The sequence below is a fragment of the Polyodon spathula genome, chromosome 13, assembly GCF_017654505.1.
Source record: "Polyodon spathula isolate WHYD16114869_AA chromosome 13, ASM1765450v1, whole genome shotgun sequence".
Classification (NCBI taxonomy): Eukaryota; Metazoa; Chordata; class Actinopteri; order Acipenseriformes; family Polyodontidae; genus Polyodon; species Polyodon spathula.
The window spans coordinates 44,237,117-44,252,629 of record NC_054546.1 but is presented as its reverse complement, the minus strand read 5'-3'; the positions used below and the strand labels follow the sequence as shown (position 1 = coordinate 44,252,629).

General features: G+C 43.7%; 1 protein-coding gene across 2 annotated transcripts; it reads left to right on the top strand.

Annotated features, from left to right (window-relative positions):
- The first annotated feature begins 280 nt into the window (after positions 1 to 280).
- On the top strand, positions 281 to 14,578 carry tent4b (terminal nucleotidyltransferase 4B). Of its 2 annotated transcripts, none has more exons than XM_041269163.1 (12): positions 281 to 1,029; positions 6,890 to 7,013; positions 7,990 to 8,036; positions 8,367 to 8,487; positions 9,393 to 9,500; positions 10,660 to 10,788; positions 11,317 to 11,530; positions 11,790 to 11,916; positions 12,423 to 12,526; positions 13,174 to 13,319; positions 13,757 to 13,981; positions 14,204 to 14,578. In XM_041269163.1, the coding sequence occupies exons 1-12, from the start codon at positions 542 to 544 to the stop codon at positions 14,363 to 14,365; spliced, it is 1,995 nt and encodes a 664-aa protein (XP_041125097.1). In that variant the 5' UTR covers positions 281 to 541; the 3' UTR covers positions 14,366 to 14,578. The 2 variants fall into 2 exon arrangements, with proteins under 2 accessions (XP_041125097.1, XP_041125096.1); XM_041269162.1 differs by having other exon boundaries at positions 13,718 to 13,981.
- Positions 14,579 to 15,513: the final 935 nt, after the last annotated feature.

Genomic DNA, 15,513 nt, shown 5'->3' with positions numbered 1-15,513 from the left:
AGGAACCAGAAAGTGAAACCAGAAAAGAGCTACAAGGAAGCTGGGCTAACCCATACAAGTACACAGATGGGCTTAATGATTGCAAAGTCTGTATATACTGATAAACCCAACGATTAAAGGTGCACTAGTGTATCTACAGTCCTCATCACCATTACACACTATCACTATAACTGATCGCCGATTATTACGGAACAACACAAAAACTTTGATTGTTGCGTAACAGCACAACTTTGAGCCGCACGCCTTTCACTCGGTGCGAGTCTGCGCAGAGCGGGGCGTGTTCCGCCATTGCCTGCTGGGATCCAACGAGACCGAGTGAGAGCGACAGGCAGCCAGCGGAAGCACGCTTGCTTTTGACTCGTCTTCATTCTGGCTTCCCAAACAGCGACAAATAACTTGGGCAGCCGCCTCAAGTTTTTACTTTTTCTTCTTCTTTTTTAAATTTGCATATACATTATACACACACACACACAAATACTGCTGTGCTTCACTGTGATACAACCCGACCGAGAAGAGCCTGCGGGAGGCAGATTGCCGTTTGATGGATCCGAGAATCGCCTGGTTTCAGCCGGAACAGCTCGGACCTGCTAATATCCTGTGGATGCAAATTTGGGAAACTACGCAAGGGCTAAGGAATCTGTACTTTGACAACAACTACACTGCGAGTACGAGCGGCACCAACGCGAACAATACCAAGACCAGTACTGCTGGTACCTCGGCAACAGCCAGCTCCAGCAATACGAGCACCCACACTGCCGAGGGCATGGCGAGCTTGGGGGCCGGCGGGGAGTTCGGGGTACAGGGCGACTTTTTACCCTTGGAGACCAATAACAACCAGAACAACCACCCGGCAGACAGGGGCGGCGGCGCTGCATGGAGCCTCCAAAACAAGAGGAAAAGGGACAACAAGGCGAGCACGTTCGGGTTCAACACCAGGCTGCTGCACCGCGGGCCCGGCACCGAGGGGAGTGGCGGGGGCCACTCCGGGACCCTCTGGAAAACGAGGAACTATTCCGAAGGGGTGCTCGGGTACGTACCCCTGCATGGGACACGGGGGCAGCTACTCAACTGCGCCTCGGGGATGAGGGAGAGGGGAGCGAACGGGGCCTCCGTCCTTAAAAATAATCCCATTTCACAGAACACGTTTTTGTGTAATGCAGGAGTGGGTTGAGCACTGTACATAACTGCAGGAATTTAGTATATTTCAAATGTGTGTGCGCACAGGGTTAAGTCTGATGGTAAAAGAGAAAGACACCAGGTCGGGTTGCAAAGGGACACGATACACGGTAACACACACACAGAAATATGAAGGGGGTGTAGGCAGGTAGATGCGATTGAAGGGGGGGGGGGACTAATGCAATGGTAATGGTGTGACTGTAGGGCAAGGTTCAAAGGTTAGTTGTTTGCTGACCTGTCTGCCTCGCACAGCCTTGACCTCAAAGGGCATTGCAAGAAATATTGTTCAGGCTCACTTCTGTTTTCCTGGCCAGAAGGGGGCGTGCCTGTGTGCTGGAGTGAGTTTATTATCATAGCGGGGGAGTGAGTTTATTATCATAGCGGGGGAGTGAGTTTATTATCATAGCGGGCGAGTGAGTTTATTATCATAGCGGGGGAGTGAGTTTATTATAATAGCGGGGGAGTGAGTTTATTATAATAGCGGGGGAGTGAGTTTATTATAATAGCGGGGGAGTGAGTTTATTATAATAGCGGGGGAGTGAGTTTATTATAATAGCGGGGGAGTGAGTTTATTATAATAGCGGGAGAGTGAGTTTATTATAATAGCGGGGGAGTGAGTTTATTATAATAGCGGGCGAGTGAGTTTATTCTAATAGCGGGCGAGTGAGTTTATTCTAATAGCGGGAGAGTGAGTTTATTATAATAGCGGGCGAGTGAGTTTATTATAATAGCGGGGGAGTTAGTTTATTCTAATACCGGGGGAGTGAGTTTATTCTAATACTAAGTTCAGGTTTGAAAGAGCGAACCACATTTTACAATGTTATGGGTTGCCAAGGGGGTGTTGGGGTAGTTTTTATTTTTTTGAAGAAACATTTAAACTGTTTATTTTTGTTTTATTAATAACACGCAAGCCCTCATCATGTTTTTTATACCTCGGTGACACACAGCTCAATTTTCACAAAAAAAAAAAAGTTGTTCTACGCTACTTTCTGTTGTTTCTATTGCCCACTAGCGGCTAACTGTGGCATCGCCAGGGCTTCATTTAATTTGCCAGTCCACGTTTGCCACGTTTCGTTTAGCATCTTCTGCACATCTTGACACGCGGAGAGACGGCTGCTTTTCAAAAGCATCCCTGCGACACGATTTAAGTGCACATGCATATTATTTCGAGTGTGCTGATCTAACAGGGTCGTAGTATTTTGCAATTAAATAGGTACGTACTGCTAGATCACGAACAGTAAAAAATACAGGTATGTATGCAGAGATTGGAACATGGGAGTCGTCTTTTCATTCCTGCTTTCTTTTAGGAGTGAGCCTGCTAAAACTGTTTTTTACAATTGATTTAAATTTACTTGGGAGAGAGGGGGTGCTAGAAGCTGTACATATATATTTGACCATATCCTATTAAAGGTATCGCCAAAACCCCTTCATGTTCATGCAAACAGCCAACCACAGATTAATGATTTCAATCCGATGCCTCTGCTTTAGATAACCTTGCTGTTTGTGTGACAGGTTAGTAGCATGATCCTTATGGGCTGGCTGTGAACACTGCTAGCTTTTGGTCCCCAGAATCGACCGAACAACCCAGGTTTTTGCCTACATATCATGTCCTGTGGCAAGTTGTACCACAGGGGCTGTTTAGTGTGCCCCGGAAAGCTGTGTAAAGATTTGAAATGCAGTCCTGGACAGCTGGGGCTTCCCCCAAGGACTGGAGTGTGGAAACCTGTAGATCAGTAAAACCCTGCTGACAAGCGCTGTGCTGAAGCTGCGGCTCTGCTTTATACCGTCGGCTGGGCTGCTGCTGGGTCATTGCTGGCGCTGTGTTGTGTTCTGGAAACCCAGTTATTTTCATCCCTGATTCGTCTACAATATTAATAGCATACCACAATGCAGGGCTTTGCTGTGGACGTTATTCTTAGTCTTGGATAATAATTCATGAGCCAAAACAAAAAAGTTAGCATTGCAGATTTTACAAAGTGCACTAGCTAGTGTTATGACTTAAAATAAATAAATAAATAAATAAAAATTGCAGAATACTAATTAACAGAAATAGATCTGTAACAGTGCTTGGTACAAATTTGTTCCCCCAAAAAAACCCCACTTGACTAGCAGGGTAAATAAGAACACCCATGATTGAATTCTCCCCCTTTGTTTCAGCAGTGCAGTTAGTGACTGAGTGCTGCTGCTGTCTGACAGAACCTTTCATTTCTTCTTCTTTGATGTCGTTCAGCCTCGTTCTGTCGCACTGTAATGGCTGGTTTCAATGCGCACGCTTCCTGTTTCGATCAAGGTAGATTTAGTGAAAGCACCTGTTTGTAAAAGTAATGCTTTTTTATTTATATAAATATATAAATTTGCCTCGAATTATGAAACATTCATAGTGTCATGAGTGACTTTTATATTACCCCCCCCCCCCCCCCCCCCCCCCCCCCCCGAGAACAACCTCTTACAGTCAAGACAAAACAACATATATCTATATGTTATTAACCTTCTAACACAATCAATCAATCTATCAATATTTATTTGATATAGCGCCTTTCATAGTGGACCACCATCACAAAGCACTTTGCAAGATAGTGAGGAACAAAGCATAATACATTAAATACAGTGAAATACGGGGCATAGTACATTACATACAAGGCTAGGATGTGAATTCGAAACATTGTGGATGCATGTGTCATACAGAATCATACAGATAGATGGAGTGAATAACCTGAAATAGCAATGTAGACAGCAGCTAATAACAGAAACCAGGGTTAGGGAGCATTAAAAGCAAGAGAGAACAAGTGGGTCTTGAGAGCTAATTTGAAGTGAGCGACTGTGGAAGCTGCGTGCACTGAAGCTGGGAGAGAGTTCCAGAGAGTCGGGGGCCGTGAAGCTAAAAGAGCGCTGCCCGAGTGTGGTGCGCTTTTGTTTGGGTCTAACCAGCAGGCCAGAATCAGAGGACCTCAGCTTGCGTGCAGGTTGGAGAGATAACACAATGCATTTCAAAACAGACAGAACCTTTGATATTCAGCAGTATGGCTGATTAAAAAAAAGTATGGTTAAAAAGTGTCAGTATGACCAAGGTGATGCTACCTGTAGAAAATAAACAACGTGGAAAGCCAGCACTGCCTGTTCTGATGAAGCGGAGCACACACACACACTGAAGGTCAAATTGTGGAATCTTGTTTTCATTTTAAATTAAACTTGCTTGTGGGTCACTGCAGCTTGCATGCAGTAGGTGGTCAGTAATGCACACGTGTGGGGTAACTGTCTGCTCACAATTTTGGGTTTTTAATTTAGTTGACATCGCTGCAAGAAGAAAAAAATGGGAGCCGTGGGGGTTTTCCTGTAAAGAGATAAAAACAAGCAAATAAACACACTGTAGGAACTTGGGACTCTTACAGCTGTGCTTAATCACTTGCAAAGTTAATATTTCACAGGTTGTTGACGGTTAATTTCAAAACAAAAGGCTGCACTCATGGGAACTTAAATGTTATTGGTTAATGGTGTGATCGTGTTATTAAATGTTGTTTTGTACTTGTGGACCTTGGGTAGATTTTCTTAGTAATGTGTTGCAATACGTTGTAATGTAGGGTAAACACGTTTGAACTGCAAGCAGTGCTCTGATAAAACAAGACCCAGCCCTGGTCTAGAGTGCTCATCGACGGACAGCTCTCGTTTCTTAATTGATTTTAAATAAGTGTCGTCCAGTTCATTTCAGCATGGCCAGCCAGGGACTAAGCAAGCACATGTGCTAGAGCAGGCTGTGCATGATGAGCGAGGGGCAGTGTTTGTCACAGTGATACAGCGGTCCAGCAGTGTGGGATCAGAAGCAATCTCACTGTGATGAGCGAGGGGCAGTGTTTGTCACAGTGATACAGCGGTCCAGCAGTGTGGGATCAGAATGTGCAAACTTGCTGCTTAATAAATCTGTTCTGATTGTAGAGATTCATGCCATTGTGAACTTGTTCAGATATCCATGCTGTGTTTTGAAACTGCTCAGCCTTACTACTCTAATGTAATAACAGTAGTAAGACAATTTATCTGTATTGCTGTATTCTACACAGCTAAAAGGTCATACACAGTGCTGTGCAAATCAGCATGCTACGCTACATACTGTACACATGACTCACTGCATTCCACGTACATCGACTTCATTCTGTAAGAATAAAAGGGATACAAGTCACTGTGAATGCTGGTGCACAGTATTCAGAGTTAGTGGACGTGGTAGCATGTGTTTTTGATGCTGTATGGTACACAGTATTCAGAGTTAGTGGACGTGGTTGCATGTGTTTTTGATGCTGTATGGTACACAGTATTCAGAGTTAGTATGGATTCGTGGTTGCATGTGTTTTTGATGCTGTATGGTACACAGTATTCAGAGTTAGTGGACGTGGTAGCATGTGTTTTTGATGCTGTATGGTACACAGTATTCAGAGTTAGTGGACGTGGTTGTGGTGATGCATGTGTTTTTGATGCTGTATGGTACACAGTATTCAGAGTTAGTGGATGTGGTTGCATGTGTTTTTGATGCTGTATGGTACACAGTATTCAGAGTTAGTGGACGTGGTTGCATGTGTTTTTGATGCTGTATGGTTCACAGTATTCAGAGTTAGTGGACGTGGTTGCATGTGTTTTTGTTAGTGAATGGTTCACAGTATTCAAAGTTCCAGTGGACAGCTTGGTCAATTCAGAACAGATTATTATGGTGGTTTCCACACTGACACACAATCTGTAAAATAATTTCAGAAGAGATAAGAGCCATGCAGAGATTGTGGTGCAGGAGTAAAAGCTTGAATTAAAAGTACATTGGGAATCAGACGTGGCACTCTGAAACCAGTGAATTCTGGTGGGTTTGTTAGATAACCAGGACTAATCGTGTTAAATGTGGGAGCCTGTGCAATGCATTAATCCTGACTCTGTCAAGAACACTGGGTGCGGCCCTGGCTTCAACATGGATTTGAAATGAATAATCTTCTTTTTTTATTTCCCCCAGAGGGTTTTTCTGTTTTAGTAAAGATCAGCATTGTTCCTTCTCTCTCTCTCCCACACACACACCTCTTGCATTGTATCTCGGTCGTGTTCGGGCATTAATCTGTCCACATCAGTCTGCTACGAGGTGCCACTGTATGCTATCAGTTATTATACAAAGTGTAGTCAACTTACTTGCCTTACTAGCTTTTAAAATGGTATCATCAGGACATGGTTACAGACAGGTGTTGCCTATAGCTGCTGTGGGATGGCCCATCTTATTTAATTGCATTTCTACAGTGGACACAGATTACATTAATATTTAAACCAGGAACTGCAAAGTGACACTGAAATAAGTGTTTGTGTTTACGGGGGCATTCAGTCTTGGCTTGAGGACTGTTTGAGGACATGGTAGATGATGATAATAATAATAATTGTTATATAGCGCTTTTCATAGTGGGCCACCATCACGAAGCGCTTTACAGAGGCAGGCTGTGAACTGCGCATTATATCCAGAGTCACTTACAATAGGACACTGATTTAACATCTCATCTGCAGGATGGAGCACAAGGAGGTTAGGTGTCTTGCTCAGGGTGAGTCAATGGCAGCGGTGGGATATGAACTGGTGACCTGGTTACAAGCCCTGGATTTTAACCACTGGACCACACTGCCTCCTACAGTAGGTAGCGCAGTGTAGCCGAGATGCACTTGTTTAGTTTCCTTACAGAATGGTTTTTTCTCTCTCTCTTTGATTCAGGTTGCATGAAGAGATATTCGACTTCTATGAGTACATGTCTCCCCGGCCCGAGGAAGAGAGGATGCGCAAGGAGGTGGTGCAGAGGATAAAAGACGTCATCAGAGAACTGTGGCCTAACGCTGATGTAAGTGAAGGTGTTCGTTTCTCTCTGTTTAACCAGGATTAGCAGGTACGGGACGTGACTTACTGCAGAGCGTCCCAGGAAATCAGGCACTCTGTTTCATTGTTGTATCTGAAATGTTGGATTCTGGTTATGTATGCTTCAGTATTTGCACTTTCAATCCCATTTCATGCCCCCACATAAGTTTATCTTTTACACAAAAACATGCGGTTAATCTTTAGCTAGCTTCCTTCCTGACATTGAGACAGTTGATAAGGGCACAAACAGGAGCCGTTGGGTGGGGTTGCTGGCCAGCAGAACTCACGCCAGCCTCCACCGAGCAGAATCAAAGTATGATACTGTATCTAGAGAAGTAAACATGTCTTTTAGTACTGACATTAATATACAGTAATCGTTCCAATGAGAGAGGAAGAAACAGCGGTGATTACTGCAGGAGATAAAGCAGCAGGTTTGGTGTATGTACCTGTACCTGTTATTGCACCATTTCAGAAACTTTGCAATATGTTTTGGATAATGACATACAATAAGGCTGCACAGGGTACAGCGCCCCATGTGCAACTTGAGAGCCAGTCTCAATAGAGCTTCATTATCCAGGGTACAGCACACCACGTGCAACTTGAGAGCCAGTCTCAATAGAGCTTCATTATCCAGGGTACAGCACACCACGTGCAACTTGAGAGCCAGTCTCAATAGAGCTTCATTATCCAGGGTACAGCACACCACGTGCAACTTGATAGCCAGTCTCAATAGAGCTTCATTATCCAGGGTACAGCACACAGCAGGGTTTTCTGGTGTTCGTTTCAACCAAGCTCTTCGTTACTTAATTGAACCAATTAGTTTATTAATTAGTCAGGTTTAATAATAATGACCACTATGGGGTCCGTACCGTCTCTCCCTGATTGAATTCCGATCTATTCCTATCCGGTGTAAGTTAGTAAATGAATAGATTTATAAAACATGTGCTGCTTTTATATTTCAGGTTCATATATTTGGAAGCTTTAGCACTGGACTGTATTTACCCACAAGGTGAGTTTCCTTCTGTTTTTATTTCATTTTAATTACATTTGTTGTTATCAGATGCATGTGGCATGTTTTACATTTAGGTTTAACATGTAAGTAGTTCAGTAAATATCCAAGTGAATTGAATGTGTGTACACTGAAGTTAACTAAAGCACTGGATTGCGCTTTCAGTGAGCTCCAGGTAAAATGGGGTGCTCTTAAGGAGAAACTGAAACCCACAGAATATTATGACACAGTGATGGTCACCTAATCCTCATGTCAAAAGGAAAACCCACACTGCGATGCTGCTGCTCAGGATGTCCTATTAAAGACACGCTTGTTTATTTCTCTCCTCAGTGATATTGATCTCGTTGTGTTTGGGAAATGGGACAGCCTTCCCCTGTGGACCCTGGAAAGAGCTCTCCGGAAGCACAACATCGCGGATGAGAACTCGGTCAAAGTGCTGGACAAAGCGACGGTACGCTCCTCCCCACCGCAGTGTGCGCGGGGGCTGGGTTCACAAAGCAGGTCTAGGTAGCAGTCTGCTAAGTGAAATTCACTTCCATAAAAATAGACAGAATGCATCCTTTCATCATAGAGACGTTAGCGTTCTATCTTAAAGGTACGATCGCTTGCTGGCTCGCAGCCTGCTCAGTGCCGGCAGTGCTTTGTGAAACTGGCCCCAGATCTCCCGAGAGCAGAAATTACAAACACTTGAGCTTAGCGTTCTTTTATTAGGTGACGCGTGTGTAATGGCATGGCATCCCAGCCCATTGAGCTGAATGGAAAGGGTTGGATGCGAATTGCGCTGACGTCGGTCTTATTCACTTGTCAGTGGCTAGGAGGAGACCCATTAATCCCTAATGTAAAAGGAAGTCATGCCAGTGTTTTTGTAGTGTGTTTGAGCAGGTGTTGATAGTCGTGTTTTAAAACCATTACTTGCTGCATGTTGAAACAGGATAACATTTTTCATTGCAGCTGGGCAAGACAGGGGGGGTGGGGGGGGTAAATGTGATCACGTTTTTTACATCTGGTAAGGGACCTGGCAGTGACATTCTGGACTAACTGCAGTAGGTTTATGGTGCACACGCACACACAGAGGTGAAAAATCTCCGCTAATGGCGTTTTTTCCGCTTTTCACTCAGTCCCCCGGAGCTATTGATGTGATCAATGCAGATCCAGGGGGAAAGTGTTCCCGATTTTGTTTTGTTTATTTATTTACATTTTTTTAAGCTATTAACACATTTGTGACAGTAGTTTCATAGAGTGAGACGCATGCATGACTTCATAGAGGAGTGAAGTAATTTTATATTGGTATGAAATGTTTGCAAAGGTATTTGGAAAGACAGTTCATTCATGTATTTGTACTTTGTCTTGCATTAGGTACCCATCATTAAACTGACCGATTCATACACTGAGGTGAAGGTTGACATCAGCTTCAACGTACAGAATGGAGTGAAAGCAGCTCAGCTCATCAAAGAGTTTAAAGAGGTCAGAGCATGTTGTCATTGCTGCTACTAGCTCATTCTTTACCTCTCCAAAGTACTTGCCTCTCCACTTCTCCAAGTCCTGAATAACACTGCTTTTTGCATCTAAATGCAAACAATACAATGCACTGAAACACAATATTTGGTTTGCAAATTTTAATTCTCCCGTGTAAAAACAAAAGAACTTTGTGTTTGCAATACGGACGTGGATCAGTAAACTGACAACACTCGGGAGTTTCAGTGCGGCGAGGTTGCAGATTACCTGCTCTGTGTAATCCTGGTTTGTGTCTGTGAATGAAGGAGTTTCAGTGCGGCGAGGTTGCAGATTACCTGCTCTGTGTAATCCTGGTTTGTGTCTGTGAATGAAGGAGTTTCAGTGTGGCGAGGTTGCAGATTACCTGCTCTGTGTAATCCTGGTTTGTGTCTGTGAATGAAGGAGTTTCAGTGCGGCGAGGTTGCAGATTACCTGCTCTGTGTAATCCTGGTTTGTGTCTGTGAATGAAGGAGTTTCAGTGCGGCGAGGTTGCAGATTACCTGCTCTGTGTAATCCTGGTTTGTGTCTGTGAATGAAGGAGTTTCAGTGCGGCGAGGTTGCAGATTACCTGCTCTGTGTAATCCTGGTTTGTGTCTGTGAATGAAGGAGTTTCAGTGCGGCGAGGTTGCAGATTACCTGCTCTGTGTAATCCTGGTTTGTGTCTGTGAATGAAGGAGTTTCAGTGCGGCGAGGTTGCAGATTACCTGCTCTGTGTAATCCTGGTTTGTGTCTGTGAATGAAGGAGTTTCAGTGCGGCGAGGTTGCAGATTACCTGCTCTGTGTAATCCTGGTCTGTGAATGAAGGAGTTTCAGTGTGGCGAGTTTGCAGATTATGTCTGCAAAGCAGGGCTGCATATGTTTGTAAAGCTTCATCCAACAACTGTTTCTAAATCTGACCAGGACTGAGATTTATGGTTGTTATTCAAGTTGGAAATAGGGATGTGCTGTAATAAAGATTTAAGTGTTGTAATAAAAACAGGATTGATCAACAATGTAGGACACATGCCATTTAACTCCCAGCTTGATGTCTGGGGTAAGTTTATCTACCAACACTCAGTATGCATACACGCATGTATATGCATGCTTGTGCATGCATACTCATTGAGGGCATTGCTTTCCCTTGTCCTAGAAATACCCTGTACTTCCATACCTGGTGCTCGTGCTGAAACAGTTCCTGCTGCAGAGAGATCTGAATGAAGTATTCACAGGAGGGATCGGCTCCTATAGCCTCTTCTTAATGGTTGTCAGCTTCCTTCAGGTAAGTGATCCCAGGTCTGCTGCATGTTCAAGCTGCACCAGAGCAATGGTTTGCAGCACACTGAAGGGCACATGGAAGAAAGTCAACTGCTTAAGAATTTAAAGAAGTTAATGAAATTATTGAAATGTAACTAGATGACAGTGGGGGGCCTTATATATAAAATGTGTATATTAAATGTGTGTGTGAAATATATGTAATGTTCCCATAAATATTGATTTATGCATTGCATTCTTGACATAGGTCAAGGGAATAATAGATTTCAGTGCAAAGTTACTGAATGAAAATCTGTTTTTAAAAGGAAAAGCGATGAAAAAAAAATAGAACAGTATTAGACTTTTATCTGTATCTGTGGGAGTTGGTTTGTCTTTGTTCCAAATATTGTTTTTGTTGAAGAGCCCTCCTGTTTTAAGCCAAGCAAACAAATGTTCAGTCTCTTCATTCAGTGTAGGGTTACTGGGTATTGCACTGCTGTTTCTTGCTGATGATGGTAATTGTAGTTTTAATGAAACCGATCCCTTGCTGCTCCAGTTGCATTACAGGGAAGACGCCAGCAGCCCCAATGCCAACGTTGGAGTTCTCTTGATAGAATTCTTCGAACTCTACGGGCGTCATTTCAACTACCTGAAGACGGGCATCCGGATAAAGGACGGTGGCTCCTATGTGGCTAAAGAGGAAGTGCAGAAGAGCATGGTGGATGGGTACAGACCGTCGATGCTGTACATCGAGGACCCCCTGCAGCCAGGTACAGCCTGGGCCAGCTCGGCTCCTTGTCAAATCAAATGCATTTTCTCCATCAACCCCAGGAAACGGTACATTTACAATTTTTATTTACAAACATTGAAATGAATACCGGGACAGATAGATTTTATTTGAACGGCTCATTGTAATTTGTGAAAATGTGTTATGTAGGGATAGTATAAGAAAGACAGACGCAGCATGCGAATTCATGGTTTATTGTAGTTTTCTTAAATGCATTTTTCCTTTTTGTGTTGCTTTTAAAGCAAATGATGTTGGAAGGAGCTCCTACGGTGCCATGCAAGTGAAGCAAGCCTTTGATTATGCCTACATTGTACTGAGCCACGCTGTTAGCCCAATCGCCAAGTACTATCCTAACAATGAGTCAGAAAGGTAAGAGCCTTGCAAACCAGCGTCTCCCTTCAGCCTCCTCCTTGCTTTTCAGTCTCAGTCCAGTTGATTTGCGCTTTTACTGGATCTATTTTGACTTGCGATGCTTTGACCGCTGTCATGAGACGTCCCGGAGAGGCACCTGTCCAGAGTGGTGTAGCTTTCAGACATGGCTGGGAAGGAATGAGGCCAGGTATGAGGGCTGCTCTCACTGGTTCTGTTCCAGGTATGAGGTCTGCTTTCACTGGTTCCATTCCAGACATTGTTATACCCTGGGATTCGTCAGACTTGCAATTCACTGCTGTGTTGCAGGAGCAGTTTAACGTTCAATCTTGCAGGGGTGGGGATTACCTGACTCCACAGTGACACCTGCTGGACTCTGTCTTTACTTGTCCTTGTTCCTTCTCCTTTAGCATCAAGCTGCGTGTGTGTTTTTCATGCATTATCTCAGCTCTCTGCTGCTGCTCAGGTAGTATACTGATTGATTGTTAAACTTTCCACATTGACAGCATTCTGGGACGCATCCTGCGAGTGACCCAAGAAGTGTCTGACTACAGAGACTGGATTTCAAAGAAGTGGGGATCGCAGAGCAGAAGAGAGTCTCCATTCAATGGTAAAACAGCCTCTGAAACAATAAAACATTTTAAATACTGTACCAAGAGATTCCAATTCTACTGTGTTCAGTGTCTTCACTGTATCAAGAGATTCCAATTCTACTGTGTTCAGTGTCTTCACTGTATCAAGAGATTCCAATTCTACTGTGTTCAGTGTCTTCACTGTATCAAGAGATTCCAATTCTACTGTGTTCAGTGTCTTCACTGTATCAAGAGATTCCAATTCAGCTCTGTTCAGTGTCTTCAACAGTGACTTGAAGCATTTACAAAAGATCATTTTTATTTCTCTGAAAAACCATTGCATTTTCTATGGATATTCGTTTGATATTCATGCTCTTGTCTAAGGTTTGGGTTTTGCACGCAAGAGTTTAACGTCAGTCTGAAATGACATCACTATGATTCTGCAGTGAAAGTGTCCCTACATGCTGAGTCAGGGTAACTTCTCAGTTCAGTGAAACTCGTCTAAATGACCACGTTTAGACCAAGATCACTACCTTCGTATGCATGAGCATTCCTAACGGTACTCTCAAGGGAGGGTTAGTCACTTACTCTAAAAAGCTACTGGAATTTACTGTGTGTAATAAAGGGAGGTCGTCTTGTGTATGTTCCTTTCTTTAAATCCTTCATCTTCCCCTCTTTGTTTCAGGCAATGATGTGACATTGTTAGTAGAGCCACAGCAGCTGGACAAATGCAACAACAATGTCTTTGAAGAAAAGGCTGTGATCCTGGGGCAGCTGCGGAGTGAGCACTCCTCGAACTCCTCCTCCTCGATATCCAGCTCCAGTGATGCAGTGAGTGCTGCTCTGGCTTCCTTTTATACACCTCCAGAGCATACAGAACCACTTTCAAACACCTGGCTTTCTTTTATACACCTCCAGAGCATGCAGAAGGAAATGCCGGCACAATGTTGTGTTTTATTTCGCTTTAATTTAATTGTCTTTATTTCTTGCATTGCTTTATGAACCAGCCAGTATGTTGCTGCCCTGAAAAAAGGGGTGTACACAAAATCATTTTTACATGAAAAGTAATTTTTTTTTAATATGTATTGTGCTTTTGTTTGCAAACCTAAAATAGTGTTTTAGATATTTTAACATGCAAGATTTCATGCTTTCATGGTGGGAAGCATGTCAGCAGTAACTGTGGTGGTCCTTGCCTGAGCTGTTGGTTGTTGTTTTCTGTGCAAACGCAGTGCGGATCCCTGAGGTCTCTGATATCTGTAACTTCGCAGGACTCTGATGGGACTCCATGTAAAACCCTGAAGCACCGGCAAGCTGACCCCAACCAAGAAACAGCAACAGGGTCTGCACAGCTCCGCGGGAAAACACAGAGCCATTCCTCCAGCAACAGCAACCAGGCACAGAGCCATTCCTCCAGCAACAGCAACCAGGCACAGAGCCATTCCTCCAGCAACAGCAGCCAGGCACAGATCCATTCCTCCAGCAACAAGACACAGGTCTGTCCCTTCAGCAAAACACAGGGTTAAAACTACTGGAATAAATACCAGCTGTTTAAGACTTTTGTGTATGAAGAGGCAGTTTAGCCTTTGTTTCGACAGAACACCAGATGTAGTGTTTTGCAAAATAAGTGAAGGAATTAATTGATGTGTAACGGATAGGGGAAGCAACTAATGTTTTTGTATTGATTTATTTACTGATCAATTTGATTTTCTCTTTAGCACGAAAGGAGACAGTTTCGCTCTTCTCGTAATGGCTCTCCAGATCAGCAGCGCCCCAGCCACTCCCCCGCGCCGCTCAGCAGCAAACCACACCCCCCGAGCAGCCACAGCAAGAGGAGGAAACTCCGGAAGGACGGCGTGCCAGAGAAGCTCTGCAGATAGGGAAGGAGCTGTGCCTCATGAGACTCTTCCAACCTGCCCCCTCTCTGCGGCATGGCATTGCTGTGGCTTCTCTGTGGGGGATATACAGCACTAAAACTTTTTTTGTAGCTCCAAAAGAAACCAGCTTTGCACAGAAACAATGAAGGATCTTTGCTGCCACTGCTTGTTTGATGACACATTCATAGATGAAGTGGAGCCACTGTTGAAGCTGCAGATTGAATGGAAACCGCTGGTCGTTGATTGATACCCAAGAGCCTATTAAAGAGAAAAAGAAAGACTTGAATAGAAAATGTAAAAAAAAAACAAAAAAAAAAAACTTAAAAAAAAAAAAGGAAAAAAGAAATGTAGTCATTTTAAGATGGGAATATAATTTGAGCATGAAAGATTTTAATATTTGTTTGATTATAATTACTGTTTTATGTATATACAGATCGTATTTAAAAAAAAAAAAATTAAAAAAAGAATTGCATTTGTAAAAAAACAAAGAAAACGTTTAATACTTTTTTTACCTGACATACTAATTTTTTTTTTTTTTAAGCTGTAATTTTCACTATTACTTTGTTTTTTGCAACTATTCAGTTGCGCACGTCAAACTAGGATCAGACGGGGCAGCTTCAGCAGACTGCAAACTGCCCTGTGTTTCATAGGATCAGACAGGGGGCAGCTCCAGCAGACTGCAAACTGCCCTGTGTTTCATAGGATCAGACAGGGGGCAGCTCCAGCAGACTGCAAACTGCCCTGTGTTTCATAGGATCAGACAGGGGGCAGCTCCAGCAGACTGCAAACTGCCCTGTGTTTCATAGGATCAGACAGGGGGCAGCTCCAGCAGACTGCAAACTGCCCTGTGTTTCATAGGATCAGACAGGGGCCAGCTTCTAGCAGACTGCAAACTGCCCTGTGTTTCATAGGATCAGACAGGGGCCATTTCTAAAAGACTGCAAACTGCCCTGTGTTTCATAGGATCAGACAGGGGCCATTTCTAGCAGACTTCAAACTGCCCTGTGTTTCATAGGATCAGACAGGGGCCATTTCTAGCAGACTTCAAACTGCCCTGTGTTTCATAGGATCAGACAGGGGCCATTTCTAGCAGACTGCAAACTGCCCTGTGTTTCATAGGATCAGACAGGGGCCATTTCTAGCAGACTGCA

Bases quoted from the DNA above. Each gene is read 5' to 3' on its own strand.
- tent4b (XM_041269162.1), top strand. From the start codon at position 542: ATGGATCCGAGAATCGCCTGGTTTCAGCCGGAACAGCTCGGACCTGCT. The intron at 1,030-6,889 runs GTACGTACCCCT...TCTTTGATTCAG, and splicing joins TATTCCGAAGGGGTGCTCGG to GTTGCATGAAGAGATATTCG. The intron at 11,531-11,789 runs GTACAGCCTGGG...TTGCTTTTAAAG, and splicing joins CGAGGACCCCCTGCAGCCAG to CAAATGATGTTGGAAGGAGC.